The sequence below is a fragment of the Anoplopoma fimbria genome, chromosome 2 (assembly GCF_027596085.1).
Source record: "Anoplopoma fimbria isolate UVic2021 breed Golden Eagle Sablefish chromosome 2, Afim_UVic_2022, whole genome shotgun sequence".
Classification (NCBI taxonomy): Eukaryota; Metazoa; Chordata; class Actinopteri; order Perciformes; family Anoplopomatidae; genus Anoplopoma; species Anoplopoma fimbria.
The window spans coordinates 21,820,973-21,836,719 of NC_072450.1; the positions used below are offsets into that span (position 1 = coordinate 21,820,973).

The 15,747-nt window shown below is 38.8% G+C and overlaps 1 protein-coding gene across 1 annotated transcript in view; it reads left to right on the plus strand.

The window, feature by feature from the left end:
- The first annotated feature begins 759 nt into the window (after positions 1–759).
- The window catches only part of LOC129104341 (glypican-6-like), a 126,020-nt gene continuing 111,032 nt past the window's right edge, over positions 760–15,747 (plus strand). Inside the window, exon 1 of the mRNA XM_054614980.1 lies at positions 760–938. Coding sequence (XP_054470955.1) covers positions 779–938 — 160 coding nt within the window. The 5' untranslated portion in view covers positions 760–778. The remainder of the gene's footprint in view (positions 939–15,747) is intronic.

Genomic DNA, 15,747 nt, shown 5'->3' on the forward strand with positions numbered 1-15,747 from the left:
GGCGGGTAAGAGTGAAACACATTATCTTTGTGTGTGTTTGTTTAAAATAAACTCCGTGTGTTCGAGGCCAATTCGATAGCCTTTATCATATTTCTAGTTTATTATTATTATTATCAAAAGACTGAAGTTCTGAGGTTCTGTGGGTTTTTACAACGATAAAGACAATACAAATAATCAGGACCATGTGTAGGTCTACTCCGCCTACACCACCTCCAGGTCCCCGCGCCTCCACCAACATGTGTCTCCACAGCAATGTGCTGGTGCGCATTACCGGGGACGGTACGCGGCCCTGGATGCGAGCAGCTGGGAGTCGCAGCCACTCCACTCCATGTTTTGCCCTGCCCTTGTGCGCTCTGCTCGCCGTGCAGCGTGTGTCTCCGTTGCATTTTCGCTTTCCTCACACCGACACGAACAGAGTGCTGCTGCTGTGTGTGTGTGTGTGTGTGTGCGGGAGAAGTTGTTTGCACAGAGAGCACCAGGTAGCAACTGTCTTTCAGACGGATTTACCCAAACCGGGAGCAGTCGGGGCTCGCCGGGGTCTTTTTTTTCCTTTATTGTGGGAGAACAGACGAATCTTTTTGCAATGAGGTGGACGGACCAGTATCTAAAGTGAGGAGTGATTTTTTTTTTTAAATTTTTTTGTGTTTGAATTGACATTTGACATCCTGCTCACTGGAGGGATCTTTCAAACAACCCTTTATTTTTTGGATAATCAGTGTTTTTATTTATTTATCGGAGCTTCGTATTTCCCTGTGAAACATCATCAAGGATTTCACTGATGTATGCGATGTGGAGACTGCAGGTCGCCTTCTGTACTCTGTCCGTGCTGTCCCTGTCATCTGCTGGTGAGAGCAAAGCGCGGAGCTGCAGCGAGGCAAGGCAAGCTTACAACGCCAAAGGATTCAGCCTCGTCAATGTGCCTCATCAGGAAATATCAGGTAGGCGAAACCCACTCATCATCGGTCGCCCCCGTTCGCCACGTGCCATCCCTTGTTTCATCTTCAAATTGATCAATGTGATGATGATCGCCACACACTACCTGAACTATGTGATCTCCCTCAAAAGCGTTTTTTTTTTTATCAGAGGCTCCAAATACAGTCAAAAGTATGAGTCTGTTTTTGCAACATGCCACGTTTCATGACAGACACTGTCTAAGGATTTGTCTGAATTGATTCTATATGCAGTCGGTATGTTTGTTGGGCTCATTGCAGTTATTTGACAAATCACAGACCTGTCATGGCAGTAGAGTGGAACAGTATTTGTTATTGCTATTTAAAGTTCAGTATGATCCTCTCCATTTCCACAGTTGCCTGATGATGAATCGCAGCATTTCATTCATGATCTTGCATCAAGTAGACACCAAACACTGCATTTAAAATCATCTACAGCTAAAATGATCCACCTGTCATGTTGCTCATCAAGTCTCCATCTATCCATCCCTGTATAGTTAAAGTCCATTGAACTTTATAATAGCACATAAACTAAATCACCTTAATGAGTTTATGGATTGAAAGAAACCCAATCTAACAGCCCAAGACTGGCATGTGAGACGTGGGTATGTGATTTACTTGCAGTCACCCAGACTAGAGATTGTTCACCAATACAGCTGCTGACATGGAGACATTGAAAGATTGACTATACGACAGTGGAACACGAGAAGACATGTCTTGAAAGTAGCTGCATACCTGTTGCTGGCATTCAACAGAAGATCATGGAGCTTTTTGTGTTTTACTTTGCTAAATAGTGAATGGTGTTTACCAGTAGGGGGCTGTATGCACTCAGCACGAAATATTCCCTTTTGCTGAGGGTTCCTTTTCGATATTCCTCTAGGCTACAGCTTAGGTTTTAATTCATGTGCTTTGGTACAGCAGAGATATGGGGTTTTATTATCTCTTGTGTGGTGGTAATCACATTTATGGTCAAAGCAGGAAAGTAGATTAGGCAGTAAACATAGTCAGCTTTATGAGAAGGAAGAGGGGAAGCAGAGAGGCCTGAAGTTAATCCCTCTTTTGCCTCGTACAGACAAAATAGAGATACCGTATTGGCAATTGGCAGTGTCAGGCAGTAATGATCATAGAGCCGCCTTATTTTCTTTTAACAGGGGTTTTGGCTGGATGGGAATTTGATAGTTTTGTTACTAGATGAACGTTTGTGTCTGTGTGTGAAGGATCCTAGCATAACCAATACATCTTCTACATTTCATCTAGAATTAGAAGTCCCAAAAAGGCAAATTTCAAAGATCGTGCCCTTATTGATTAATCAGACCTTTATTTACAATGTACCAAATAATTAGTTGCTGGAATGGAGAATATTAGTCTACACTAATATATTCTGCATCAAGAGCAGTAGTGAAATATGTAAAAGCAAAAAGGCAAAACTTTGTTCCCACATTTATTCTCTCCGGTAGCAACAAATATTCAGCATCAACTCAGAGTGAGACATTTTCAGCAGAAGACTCAAATCTAAAAGACCACACACACTGTGGTTGAAATAATTTTTGCATGGTAACATGCAAGTTTTTAACACTTACATCAACTTTTAATTATACTAAAATAATGCTGCTTCTTTGTTATTTTTATATATAAAAAAAAATGATATGACAAAGCACTGCAAGCTATACAGACATAGTGGCTACCGATGTTTTTTGTCATGGTTTGTGATTGAACGCAGCTTTATACATTGGATACAAGTATGTGAACTAGCCCCACACAATTCTTATGTAATAATACAAATAATTAAAATAAATATATATAAATATTCCCATTTTATATTTTTAACAGTTCTTATAGACAACAATAATTAGATTGGGTCAGATTATGTTTCATAAATGATTTTGAAATACCTGGACATACTGTTATTAGATTATGTAGAAGTTTTTTGTAATTATTTTATGTCGTGTAACATTTGTCCTCTACTTGGAACCTCAGCAAGTCAAAGTCAACAACAGAGGTCTGTGGCCCTGCTATAGATCACATGTTTTTGGAGCTGCGATCAAATCCTAATTGCAATTCATCTACAGCTGTGTGCACTGTGTGTAATTGGATTTTGTTGTCTCCAAATAACCTTTGCATAAATACAACATCAGTAAGATATAAGCCTCAGGAGATGGGATAGTAGAAAGCACTCAATTATACCTAATTAGCTATGCTAATAAAAACGTGTGGAAAGCTGCATGTGCAGCGTTAGGGCTCATCCCTCCATCAATTGCCTTGTCATGCTACTCTGCCTTTAGATGCTAAACACACAGGTTTAATACTTCTGGAGAAGTGGCTACCTCAGCTTGTGAGCCTTAATTTGCATAAGATAATTATTTTGACAGCCACTGACGAGCTGAGCTACATTATTTAAGAGGTGACAAACACAGATGTGTTTGCACAGATGTTAATTTCTGCATATTAAAATACAAAAGAATGATAATTGAATTTACTTTTAACTTTAGTTAATCATACATTTTAGACAACTTAGATTAAATTAATTGGACAATTATTCTCAAGATAAAAAAGTATACCTTTTTAATAAGGTGCGTTTGTTGGTTGAATTTTGACAGTTTCTTTCTGTGCACTTTGGTCAGAATAAGCCCATTTACACAGCTACTATCTAATTCTAAAGGCCATCCATTATTGAAATTTTACAGCAGTGTTTGAATTGGTCCCGTGGGCTCCAGTCAGAGTCATTAAACTTATCCAGAACATAAAGAACCTGGTAAATTATCAGTGGAGTAGAAACCCCAAATTGATGGTTCAATGATAGCACCAAGACGCTAGCTTTTTCTTTTTTTCCATCTAAATCTGTTAAGTTCTTAACTGATATATAGCCGCCGATAAGACGTTTTACAAACTATTGCTATCGGGGGAACTGGGCTAGAGGCTGATGGCTGTCCAGTCGCTGCCAGTCATGCAGGGACGTACATCATCATTCTGCATAGAGGCTCCATACACATAAATATCGCTTTTGCTAAAAATATCTGTGTGCAGGTGATTAACTCCTGTTAATAGTCGAAACAACTGTTAAACACCCCATGGAATGGCACTCGTACCTTGAGACCTGCAGAAGGGAGGGAGCGCTGGAGCTCAGTGCCCTCCAGCCATAAATGCACAACAGACTTTGAATCATGAATCATATTATTATGATTATTTGAGATATCTTTTCATTAAGTAATTCTCCACTCCGTGAAAAAACCTTCAACACATAACTCTGTCGATAGGATGGTGGGCTAAAGGAACAACTGATATTACAGCAAACTGTCAAGTTTTCAATTCATTTCTCCCCACAGAAGTTATCTCCTGATTATATAAGACAACACTATCAGCTCTTGATTGGTATTTTCCTGCTCAGAGCTATCGTTTTACATCGTCTTGAAGATATTCTATCAATACTTTCCATTCAATGTATTACTATTATGTATGACAGAGTGGCTGGGCGAGTAATGACCCCTCACAATTACAAATGTAGAATTGAAAGCAGAAACATTCGATATACAGTCTCCCGCTTCCTCTGAGACAGTCAGAATTACGTTTGTGGTTCTCCCATGAAGATATGTAATTCACACTCAGCAGTATAACACTTCTGTCACACTCACAGCTGGGGTCGGCGAATTTACATCAGACATAGTTATAGTCTGGGAATGAAAAGACTGACACCCATGCAGATATAAGGTTAGAGGTCAACCATACTACCCACTTCATTGATTAAAGAGTGCTACTTTCTCTTTTTGCCTAAGGACTCTTGAGAGCCTCCAATGGCTTACAGTATGGGAGTGATGGGAGGTAGGGGCCAGTTAGAGAAATCTTACTTCCTTCAGTCTAGTTTTTATAACGTCAGATGTGTCTCGGAAGAGTGCCAGCACAGTGCTAAAAAAATGCCTATAACTGGCTAGTGGACAGCTTCATTCAACTCCACCAGGTCAAGCTTATGATTCCTCCTCTCTCGTGTCCATGTTGTCAGTGTACATTTGCCTGCCTGGTGTTTTACACAGCAGTCAGCCAACAGTACAGCTAGCCTGTGAAGATCACCCCTGTGTGCATGTGTCAGCCGTTAGTTATAGTGTCATGCACACAATGCTTCTTGATTGTCAGCCCTTTGTTCATAAACACAACGGCTCCTGAATGCTTCAGTCGGGCCCTGCCAGGGAGCTCTTGCTCCGAGGCTTTGCTGTTAATATCAACATCTACTTACACAGAGCGGTTGGGATTCTCATGGGTGGACTCGGCTCTTTGCTTCGGCTTTGAAACAAAATGACTTGATGTGCTGCAGCTCCTATTAATGCAGTGCCTGCAATTTATATTTCCTTTCTTAAGAATAACAATTACCTTTGGGGTTCATGGGTAGCAATCTTAAGAATATTATTTGATTCGTCTTTAACAGAACAGTTATTAGCTGGTACACAATCCAGCATCATTTTTCCTCTGGTGAATTCCGCTCTGCTTATCACTGTGATCTGTGCTTTGCAGGTTGTGAGATGCACCCAGTCGTGCAATTCCCTTAAACACAGCCCAGATATCAGAGATCTTTGCTGTTTGTACTTAAATGAAGGACCTTCGTGAACCTTCTGTACACGGCACAGTTGATGTCAAAATTTGAGCTTTCTCGACACAGATGTTACTGTAGCTCTTAAAATAAACCATTTTACAATACTTAATAACATATGAATGTAATATTCTTAAGAGGCTGCCTAAGTTGCACGTTTTCAGAATTTCAAAATAACTAAATCTTGTATTTAGTTTTATTTTTCAAACAGTTTTAAGCCCTTGTTGTTCCATATTAGAAAAATGTTTTAGGGTCTCAGATTAAATTGGTTCAAATTGCAAATGATTCAAGAAGATGACATAATTTATTCATAATTAAAGCTGTGACTGCAGTTTATTATTGCTAATTTCTCTTAAGATTCAATTGAAAGAATCAGCTTTTCAGGTTTGAAGCTTTTGTGCGATAAACTGTTCAAAAATTACAAACAATCTGTCTCACCATTTCACAGAAGGTTTTTAAATGACAGGGTCTTTTACTCTGAACTATTTTGACTTTACTCTACATTCTGGGGAGGTATGCAAAATAAATTTGGGGGTAATTTTAGATGTGTTCACTGCCAGATGCCTAATCACAAAATAATGGCATGACATGAGACCTTTAGCCAAAGTGTGGAAATACCACTCTAAAAGCCCTTCCCTAGCAAATATCCATATAAAAATTCTGTAGGGCATTTTTCCCAAAGCCCATTAACATGCTCTTGGCTCTGCCAAATTGAAAATAAGTCTCTTGCCAGCCTGTATACATCTTCAGAGAAAACATTTAATGAGATGTGAGGGAGATTATGCTGTGTGTTTGTGTTTGTGTGTGTGCGCGTAGCAGTTTAGTCCACAATTTCCCGATCTCTCTTTTGCTTTGCACCTCTATTGTAGTAGAAAATGACAAAAGTGTTTTGTTTTTCATTGAGCGAGGCAGATTGTCTGCATTGAACATCCAAATGAGTTTCAATGTTAATCATCTAGCTGGGCTTTTGCGCCTTTTGTGGGATCTGGCAATTGAGAATATTTGACAGTTGTCGTCACCTGAAGAATGTGTCAACCGTCTGCAGGCATTCATGCATGAAATGCATATGGTCTGCAAGCTTCCTGGCAGCGTTCCTCAGCAGTTTGTGAAAAACTCCATACATGGTTTCACAGTAGTGTGAAAAGCCTCTGGCTAGTGTAGGAGACTGCAATAGCTTTTTTCCCCCCAGTTTTCAATCAACCGCTGGCCTAAATCAGTAATGGAGGGGGGGATTAAGGATCTCGACACTTTCAAGCCTTGAGAGGAACTAGAAAATAACAGCAAAAAGTCTACGGATGGATGTGATTGTATTTTTATAGGGATTAGAAGTAAGAGCACAGAAAATAATAATTAAAAAAACAAATCTACTCGGTAAAAGAGAGCATATAGGCATGGAGAGCATCCTTGACTAGCCATGTGTTGAAATCATGACTTGAGGGGTAACTGTGTGGGATACAAGGAGGGAGTCAGGTAGGATGTAATCCATCTGAACTTGAGGGATTAGTGATCTGACTCGCTGTTTGTGTTGCACAGAAGAATTGCTACGTGCTGCCTTTAATACTTGTTTCTACAGAAAGAGAGGCAGCGTTCAACTTTGCTTCTCTCGTTAATACATTGGTGAAAGAAAAACTGCCGCAGGGGGTAACAGAAGGGAAAGTCACATGTGGTATTCCTCCACTGGGGAAAGTGTTTCCCCTAGGATTTCTCTGTCAGTGGGTGAGTGTGGTGCAAGAATGATTACATGGTGGCCTTCCTATTAATGTCTGTGTCGCAGAGACCCTTAGGATTGACCCGAAGCCATATAAAACATACTAGTTACTACACAGACAACACTAATCACTCTCTAAGAGGGTGTTTGCAGTTTTCCACCCATCATTTATTATAGCATGTGTGCAAGAGAACCAAGGATTTCTGTTTTGCTTCTTGCTATGGTCTTTCTTTTCACCCACAGAGACGTCTTGCCTCTGGAGGGGAGTCTCTCAATATAGAAGTCCCAAGCTTGACACCAATGATAAGGCTCAGAGAGATGAGCGCCACACAGTGCTTTGGGGAAAACCCACATGGGTATGTCATACCGAGGTGTCAAGGATGCAAATAAATTTCACACTGGGGACTTTTTGTTTTTGTTTTTCCGACACAGACAAGTACACATGGCTGAGGTAATTTGCTAAATAAGCCGCCCCCCAGAGACCTCGAAGTAAACAAGCATACACAGATAAACATGACATGCCAAAATTGTCATGGAAACATCATAAGCTGTCATCAGATTCAGACAACAGTGGTGGAAATGGCGTTAAAACTTGACAATGACACCGTTGTTGTTGAGAAAAGTTTCTAGACCTGAAAGGCCCCGTTGTGGGGGGCTTTTGATGTGGCAAAATCAATAGAGCTGAAGCTCCAACATGCAGATATTTTTTAGTACAAAGAATGCCACAGCAGTGCTTTAATGGCTAACTTTAAGGCCTGTGAACATCATTCAGGACTCTAAATATAGTTATTCTTTTGTCACTTTTGTTTTGTGAGTTGTTGAAGCAGAAAATTGAATATTGGATACTGTAACACACTTTTTTATCTTTTTTACCAGTTGGAATGTAAAAAAAGTCAACCTTCATGTAAGATTGTGTGGGGGTGTCTTTAAAGAGTAGAAAATGAGAAGGCTGGTAATATTCTATCAATACCTATACTGAGTTCCACAGCTTGTCTGTGGCTCCAAGCTACAAGGCCATTCAATCCTACTGAAAACATAAGTCCTCAAAAACAGGTCACGAATAAACACTTACAATTTGAAAAGCTTTATTATGTTCCCTAAAACAGCTGGACACTGTCGTTTTTAGCTGTCTTTACACAAATAGAAGGAATTCATTGTGGTTCATTTTAATGGTTTGTGGACTAAATTGAGCTCTATGGCACCGACGAAAAAGTTATGCCAGGTGTGGTGCCAGTGCTTCACTCTATACCTGTAAGTGGCATCAATTCATTGTTAGTTAGGATCTTTTCATGAGAATTTTTTGTTAAAAAACATCCACTAGTATTTCACCAGAATTCAAAGAAACTTTCTTGAAAAAGTTGATTCAATTTATTCTCAATTGATTCCGGTCCTAGTCTACAGTTTCACTGCAGCAACAGTTCTTTTCCCTTTTCCAGAGAAAATCAATTAATTTTGTCCTCTAGAGCAAAGAAATTCTTTGACATTGCCTTGTACTCCATGACCCGAAGTATAAGGCAGTGGCACATTCTCTACAATCTGGGCAGCACCCTACCTAGATACTGAAATCAACTTACGGCTGAGTGGAGAGTTCTGTCTCCTTCTTTTGGAAATCTGGTTACTCCATGCCGTCTCCGGTGATAACTCATGATTCATAGAACCCTAGTTACACACTGTATGTGGTTGGGCTCTAGATTTTAATGTATTTGCTGAAAATTAGACCGTTATGTGCACAGTGGGGCCTAAACAGACTATTTCATAACTGGAATTCAGTGTGCGTGTAACATCCTCAGTGATATTGAGACATGTTTGGCTCTGATGCTGTGTGGGTGCTGCTTTTGTGCTATCTCTTGCCCTGCAATAGTGGAGGCTCAGTGAGGGTTCAGTTCAGGAGATTCAGTGATAAAGTAAACTGTGCGCTCTCAGTAAGCTGCCTGTGTGAAGCCGTGTGTTACTCCTGCTTCTCTCATTTCTAATAAATGAGCATATGCGTTATGAGTCATGTGCACTTGATCAACATTTGCAAATGGGGAACAAGGAAAAAACATTTCGACTTAATATTCTGTGGCAGCGCGGTACAATGTTTACCTAAATGGTGCAATCAGTAAACTGGCATTCAAGTTCAATGAATTCATGACAGCAGCGTTGCAGTGGGCGTAACGAGAGAGTTCCAACTGCATAACTGCATCTCTCTAGCGAATAGATACTTGCTCCCAGAGTAACAAGACAATAGCAAACCACACTGCCAAGCTTGCAACACTCTTCAAAGTGTACAGATTTGTAATATATTGTATTTTCAAAGAGCAGTAGTTGTTAGCCAGGATAGGACATGCAAGGAAAGTATGTTGTTTTAGTAATAAATTAGGACATTTATACCGATTACAAGAGTTCATGACCCAGTTAAGTGTGATCTCGTTTGTGGCTTTGAGGTGAAGAGACTAATTGGAGATCGTTATTATTTTATGTTAATCCAAAAATGTAGAGAGCTGAACTTAACCCCGGGACACATTTCTGGGCTCTAATTATAACGTTAAATAATAGGCTTTGCAGTGAAATGCCCTGGGGGATATAATGACACTCGCATGTGTCGGGGGTCTGCCTTTTGTTCCTCTAACCTGTGTTGCCTCAGTTCCTTATTACGCAGTTTCAGGCACTGTGTTGATTTTTACGCAGTGATCTGTGAGAGCAGAAATTATATTGATGTTAATGGTTTTCATTATGATTGATTCCTCCCAAGAAATTCAAAAATGTACATTAAATATTTAACACTATGAGGGAGAAGAAGTCAAAAGAGGTTTTGCAATTAAAATAATTAAAATGCTTCTTTATGCAGTGCCTTTTCATAGCTTGCATAACAGGATGCATTTTGCATGTATGATGGCGCCACATATTGTGTTTATATACCGGTATATATATATTTTTATTTTTATTTTTATCAAATTGGCTTGTAATGAAGCCTGTTAGATGTAGGACTAGCAAAGATCATCAGAACAGCGTTAGAATTCATCTGGAACTAAAGAAGAACAGCAGGGGTGAACCAATGATTCATTTAAATCACCTATCCTCGAAGCTGATGAGAGAGTAGAGCAGTCTTGCAGGAAAAGATATCTAGGCTCACTAGGCTCACACCACTGACTTGAATGGGGCCACATAGTGCATCTCCAGGGAGCCTCGCTGTCGTGACAAATGTGACAAGCTCATGTAGCCTCAGTTGCAGGAGAGGACCAGTTTGAAGTACTGAGAATATTGATGAGGCTTGAGAAACAATATATCCAGCCTTCATAGTTCCAATTTCATTAATTGAAGGCCTGTTGGGAAGGAGGTCCACGCATTTTCGAAAGGGATTATTGAAATGGATGGGTTTATGAGTTTGTGTCCAGTGTTTACATAGTTTTAGGGTCCTCGAATTTCTCCCTGTGTCAAATGAAACATCTGCCATTGTGATGCTCCTTGGCGAGTCCTCGTTCTTTGGCTCCTGGAGGGTGTTAGAATCTGAAAAGAAGCCAGCCTCGTCTTCTGCTCCCAGAACCCCGCTGATTCCTGTCCCCTGTGTAAACTGCCGGTAAATGAGTGGGCTGGTCATCCCGCACCCTGGGGCTCTACCTCGGGCTCTTCAGACCACCAGCTGTTGTGTTTAGGACTGAGTCATGCACCAGTTAGCATGATGAATCCAGAGCACTAGTGCAAGACTTCAACCTCACCATATGTCTCTTCCCTTTTCCCTCCTAGCCTCAAATATTAAGTGTGATGAACTGAAACACACTAGCACAATAGTATCAATTATCTTGGAAGACAAGAGTGAGCTATATTTTTGGAACTGTTAACATTAATGATTGATCACGAAAAATTTGATTGATCAAAAACATGTGTGCACATTTGGCATGACATAAATTGCAAATTCCAGGGCATTGGTTCCACTAAGAAGTAAACAAAACTCCAATGACACATCAGTATGTTAGTTCATGACAATAGCAGAAATGCTTGGATTTCAGTAGCTTAAAGCAAGTTTAACCATGTAATTGGGTGAATGCATTATACTGTTTATTGGGCTTCAATTTATATGGCTGGCAGTTAATTTGGCACTGCATAAAAGCTAGGCTGTAACTAAAATGAGAGTAGCTGGTCCACCTTAAAGGTCAGCCCACCTTAAGATAGCCTGAGTTGGAATGATTGCTTTCTTTCACTTTCACTTTAACCTGCAGATTGCAAGCAGGACACGGGGGCTTGGCTTGGGTGTTGAGGTGTTTTAACACTGACTCTAGGCTGAACTGTACACACACTGCACTGCTACGTTCACAGCTATAACGTTACTGCTGACTTCGTAACGTTATTCACATTCTTAATTCTGTTGATAGATTTAAAAATCCTGTATCTTGGTATCTGTAGGCTCTGGTCCTTTCACTGATACAATCATGAGTAAGGCACTAAGAGCCTTTGTTAGGTATTATGTCTCATGTATGTCCTTCAAAAAAGCAGTAGAATTATGAATCATGTTTAATTGGTTTGAATATTTATTGAATAATTAAAGTTGAAGCGAGGTCAGGGTTGGCAATTTAAAATGATGCCATTGTTTCATTTTATTTAATATAATATTTAGAGATCTATTTATTTGTTAAATATATGATTCTAATAACTTATTGACCTCATGCTTAAATGAAACTTTAATTGAGGAAAAGCATGTTTAGTAAGTAATAAAATACTAAGTAACATCATTGTCATTACAATGAAAATAACATGAATTAAAGTCCTTTATAAGATATATGCTTTAGTCAAGCTGGTCAGGTAATATCAAAATATATCATTATTATCATTATAAAGTCTTTCAACATAAGACTAAAAGAGAGTAAAAATAAGCTCTTACCACCCATGGATTGCTTTAATTCAGAAACACCTTATGAGGCACTGTGTAATGCATCCTCCCATGGGTGGGATTTGAAAATTCATATGTTATTATGTTATTATTTCAACATACAGGGTCCACCCTGGACTCTGGAAAAAGTGGTCTCATGCACTAACCGTGAAAGAGCCATGAAGCTATACAGTATACTGTGATCTGCTTTGTTAGAATTCATGCATGACTGGAGCTCGACTATGGCTTACCTTTGACATTTAACACAAGAGACGCCAACCTGGAAGCATGCATATTGGTTTCAAATATAAGCTGTACAGCTAAGGAACTGCAGAAATGCTCGATATAGCATTAATGCATAAGAAATGTAGTGAAAATTAGTCAGAATGAAGGTGTCAGATTGGACGTTTATAAAAAGTTGCCTGACTACAATAAAGAGAAAACTTGATATTCACAGCTTTGGATGTGATTTAGTCTTGAACTATTGTGCATTTTGGGGGCATTTTGTATTCAGGGTTTGTTTGATTGTTTTGGTTAACAGCATTGCCGGTGTCAACTTTGGGCTTGACTCAAAACTTGAAGGTGGATTCTGCATTCACCTCATATTGGAGTTAAGGTAATTATCCATTTCTGAATGTAAGCAGCATCTAAGTCTACATCCAAATAGTAATTATAACCTTTTTTCTGATATATAACGGAAATGCCAGATAACCAAACAAATGCCTCAAAGTTAATTGTTCCACATAATTAACCCCACATTTAAAAGATATAGTATTATGTTGTTGATGCACAGCATTTGTAAACCTCACATGACTAACGTTTTGCATGATAGATGACATGAATGCTTGCAAGTTGCAAACATTTTGGGTTTTTTTCACCTCTGCTGTCCCATATGACATGAGTGCAGCAGAAGACTTGCCTTACTTATGACTCGCATATGTAAAGTAATTCTGCAAAATTCCCTGCAATGTTGATGTCCATGCCACTAGCCTACATTTAAAATACTATTCTCTACTCATTGTGCATGTCAATAGTGCTGTATCCCTGTAATTCAGCTTGAGCTTTTCTTTTGACACATCTTGGAAACAGTTCAGTTCATCTTTTAAATATTGCCTTTTCATATTTCCAACTCACTAATAGCTTCTCATTAGGCCCAACTGTTTTTTCAGTATAGTAAATATGGCTGATGCAGTCTGTCATTGAGCAAAATGGAACGCCTCCAGCACTTATCATCTTTGGGGGAATTCAGAAAAAAAGATGTTGCAAAATATATACAAAAAATAACAAAACAACTATTTTTTTGCCCTTTGGGATTTCAATCCAAACAAAGCAACACAATTGTGTACTCTCTGTAAGGAATATTTGGCCACACAGTAAAACACTTCTTTCATTAAAGACAATTAATCAACTTGTTATCTATCTGCCATGCTGTCAGTTTACATGATTAGAAGCTAGAAGTGATAATGTAAATGAAGAAGTCTGTACATTTTCTTATACATTCAAAGTGGGTTTAATTGCAGAAAGCTTTTGTCCTGTTTCAAGCACACAGGCTGCACATCAGATTTAAAGAATGTCTGACATCAGATTGGCAAGTGCTCTAAAATTATAAGCTTGAGCTTGACATTATTAATGGCATTAAGCTTTACCTCGCTGCTCCACATCACACCGAACCATATATTTATCTATCCATTACTGTCACACAGTGTTTCAACTCTGGAAGTTATTTCAAAGTTAGAAAATCTTTTAGTTGCCTCCAAGTGTGTAACATATGGCTGGGGCGATCGTGGGAATTATCTGTGTCATCTTGTTTGGACATATTCAATTTGGGTCCCAAGTCCCAGTGGAAATAGTTGAAAGTGGGTGATTTGGTTGATGAAGAGGAGATCCAGATGGCAAAGCAGCGGTGAGATCAATCGAGCTTGATGCATTTTTCCCACTTCAACATGCAGACAGATGTGATTTAATGCAGCAATTGAGTTTACCTCAAATTTGGTGATTTCTGTTGACAAGTAATAATACCTAAGAAAGCATGTGCAATCTTGCCTGAAAAAAATCCTAAAAGTTAATGTGTTCACGTGTTGTTTTGTCATAATTGATTATCATTGAGCATGTTATGAGGTTTAACAGGCTACAGGAGGCTCAATCTTTAGGATTTTTTACTGAATATTACCCACTAGTATTGATTGTGGCTTAATTCAGAAAACGACAAATCCACTTTAGTGTTATTCTATGTATGTTAAGATTGAAGGGATTGATATCAGGGCTGCGCCGAATGATTGTTTTCATTTTTTCCTCAAGTAATTGTTTTTGTTATATATTGGAAAAAAGTAGACCAGAAAGCCTGTTATAATTTCCCAGAGCCCATGGTGACATTTTTAAGTTGTTTGTTTCATCCAACCAAAAGTCCAAAACCAAACGATATTCAGTTTACTATCATACATTCAAAATAAAAGCAACATAATCCTCACATTTGAGAAGCTGGAACTCGCAAATATTAACTCTAATAAATCAATGAAATTGGCTTCCTATTGAAAAGAAATAACAACAACATAAGATCTAGTCCCTCAAAGTGCCATACTGTGAATTTTGATTTCCTCCAGTCAATTCAAAATGAGCAGTGTTACAGATAGGCAGTCATTTTATATATACAGTATATATATATTTTATGAATCACTGTCTAATTCTCAGTATTTTTTCATTTCTGAACTGAATTTTTTAATAGAATGGATTGCAAGTGGTGATATCATGCAGTTTATCATAGAAAGTAAAAAAAGTACCAAGACAGTTGGTAGCCTACTTTTGCTTTGCATTTTAAATACCACTTAAACTTCCAGATTGTAATTGAATGCAATAATCCTTCATTATGCTGATTTTAAAAGTTGACCTTTAAACAGAACATATCATCTGACGTAAGTATGGAAAGCCTTGCTTGAGCATTGAGAAAATCAGATCCCGCACTCTTCTTTTGCTCAGCATCCCAATTTATTGATCAAACTTACGTTTTGGTCCCTCTGGACCTTCGTCAAGAGTGTGATTTCCTTTTCATATAAAATTACAAAGTATTCATACAGTCCTCCATCATTCCACAATGTTTAATTCTATTTTTAATTCTCTGTGTGATTTTGCTCCTATTTGCCCTCTAATCTTGATCATGTCAGCTGAATAAAGGGTCTTTTAATGTGCCGCAGCTCAAACCAAAAAAGGACAGTCATGGCCCTAATGTGTGTGGGGCCTAAGCTCTACCTGAGTCAATAGATCTCAAAGATAGTGCTGTCAACCTTTCACGGGGAGTTGAGGCTCAGCCAGCCTTTTAGTCTTTACTGTCCAGTGTGCAAAACTTGGCTGAAGCATTTAGTTCAAAGAAAGTAGACTCTCATTCAGAGAAATTCTAGACTTTGCGTCTCCTCTCCTGGACAGGGAGAATCCAGTTGTCTTTAACCTGGGCTTTATTGCCATAGACTTAGTGCCAATGTTAATGGATGGTTCTCACATTTTTGCCATTTTCCAATGGCCTAAACGACCTTTAGTTACAGTGAGTACTGTTGCTTAACCACACAACACAATCTATTAAACTCCAAAAATTGTCTGTAACTTGCCTTTTTAAGAAAATGACAATTAATAAATTAGATGTATTAATTTAGTGTGATAATAAGATTAAGGAATGAGG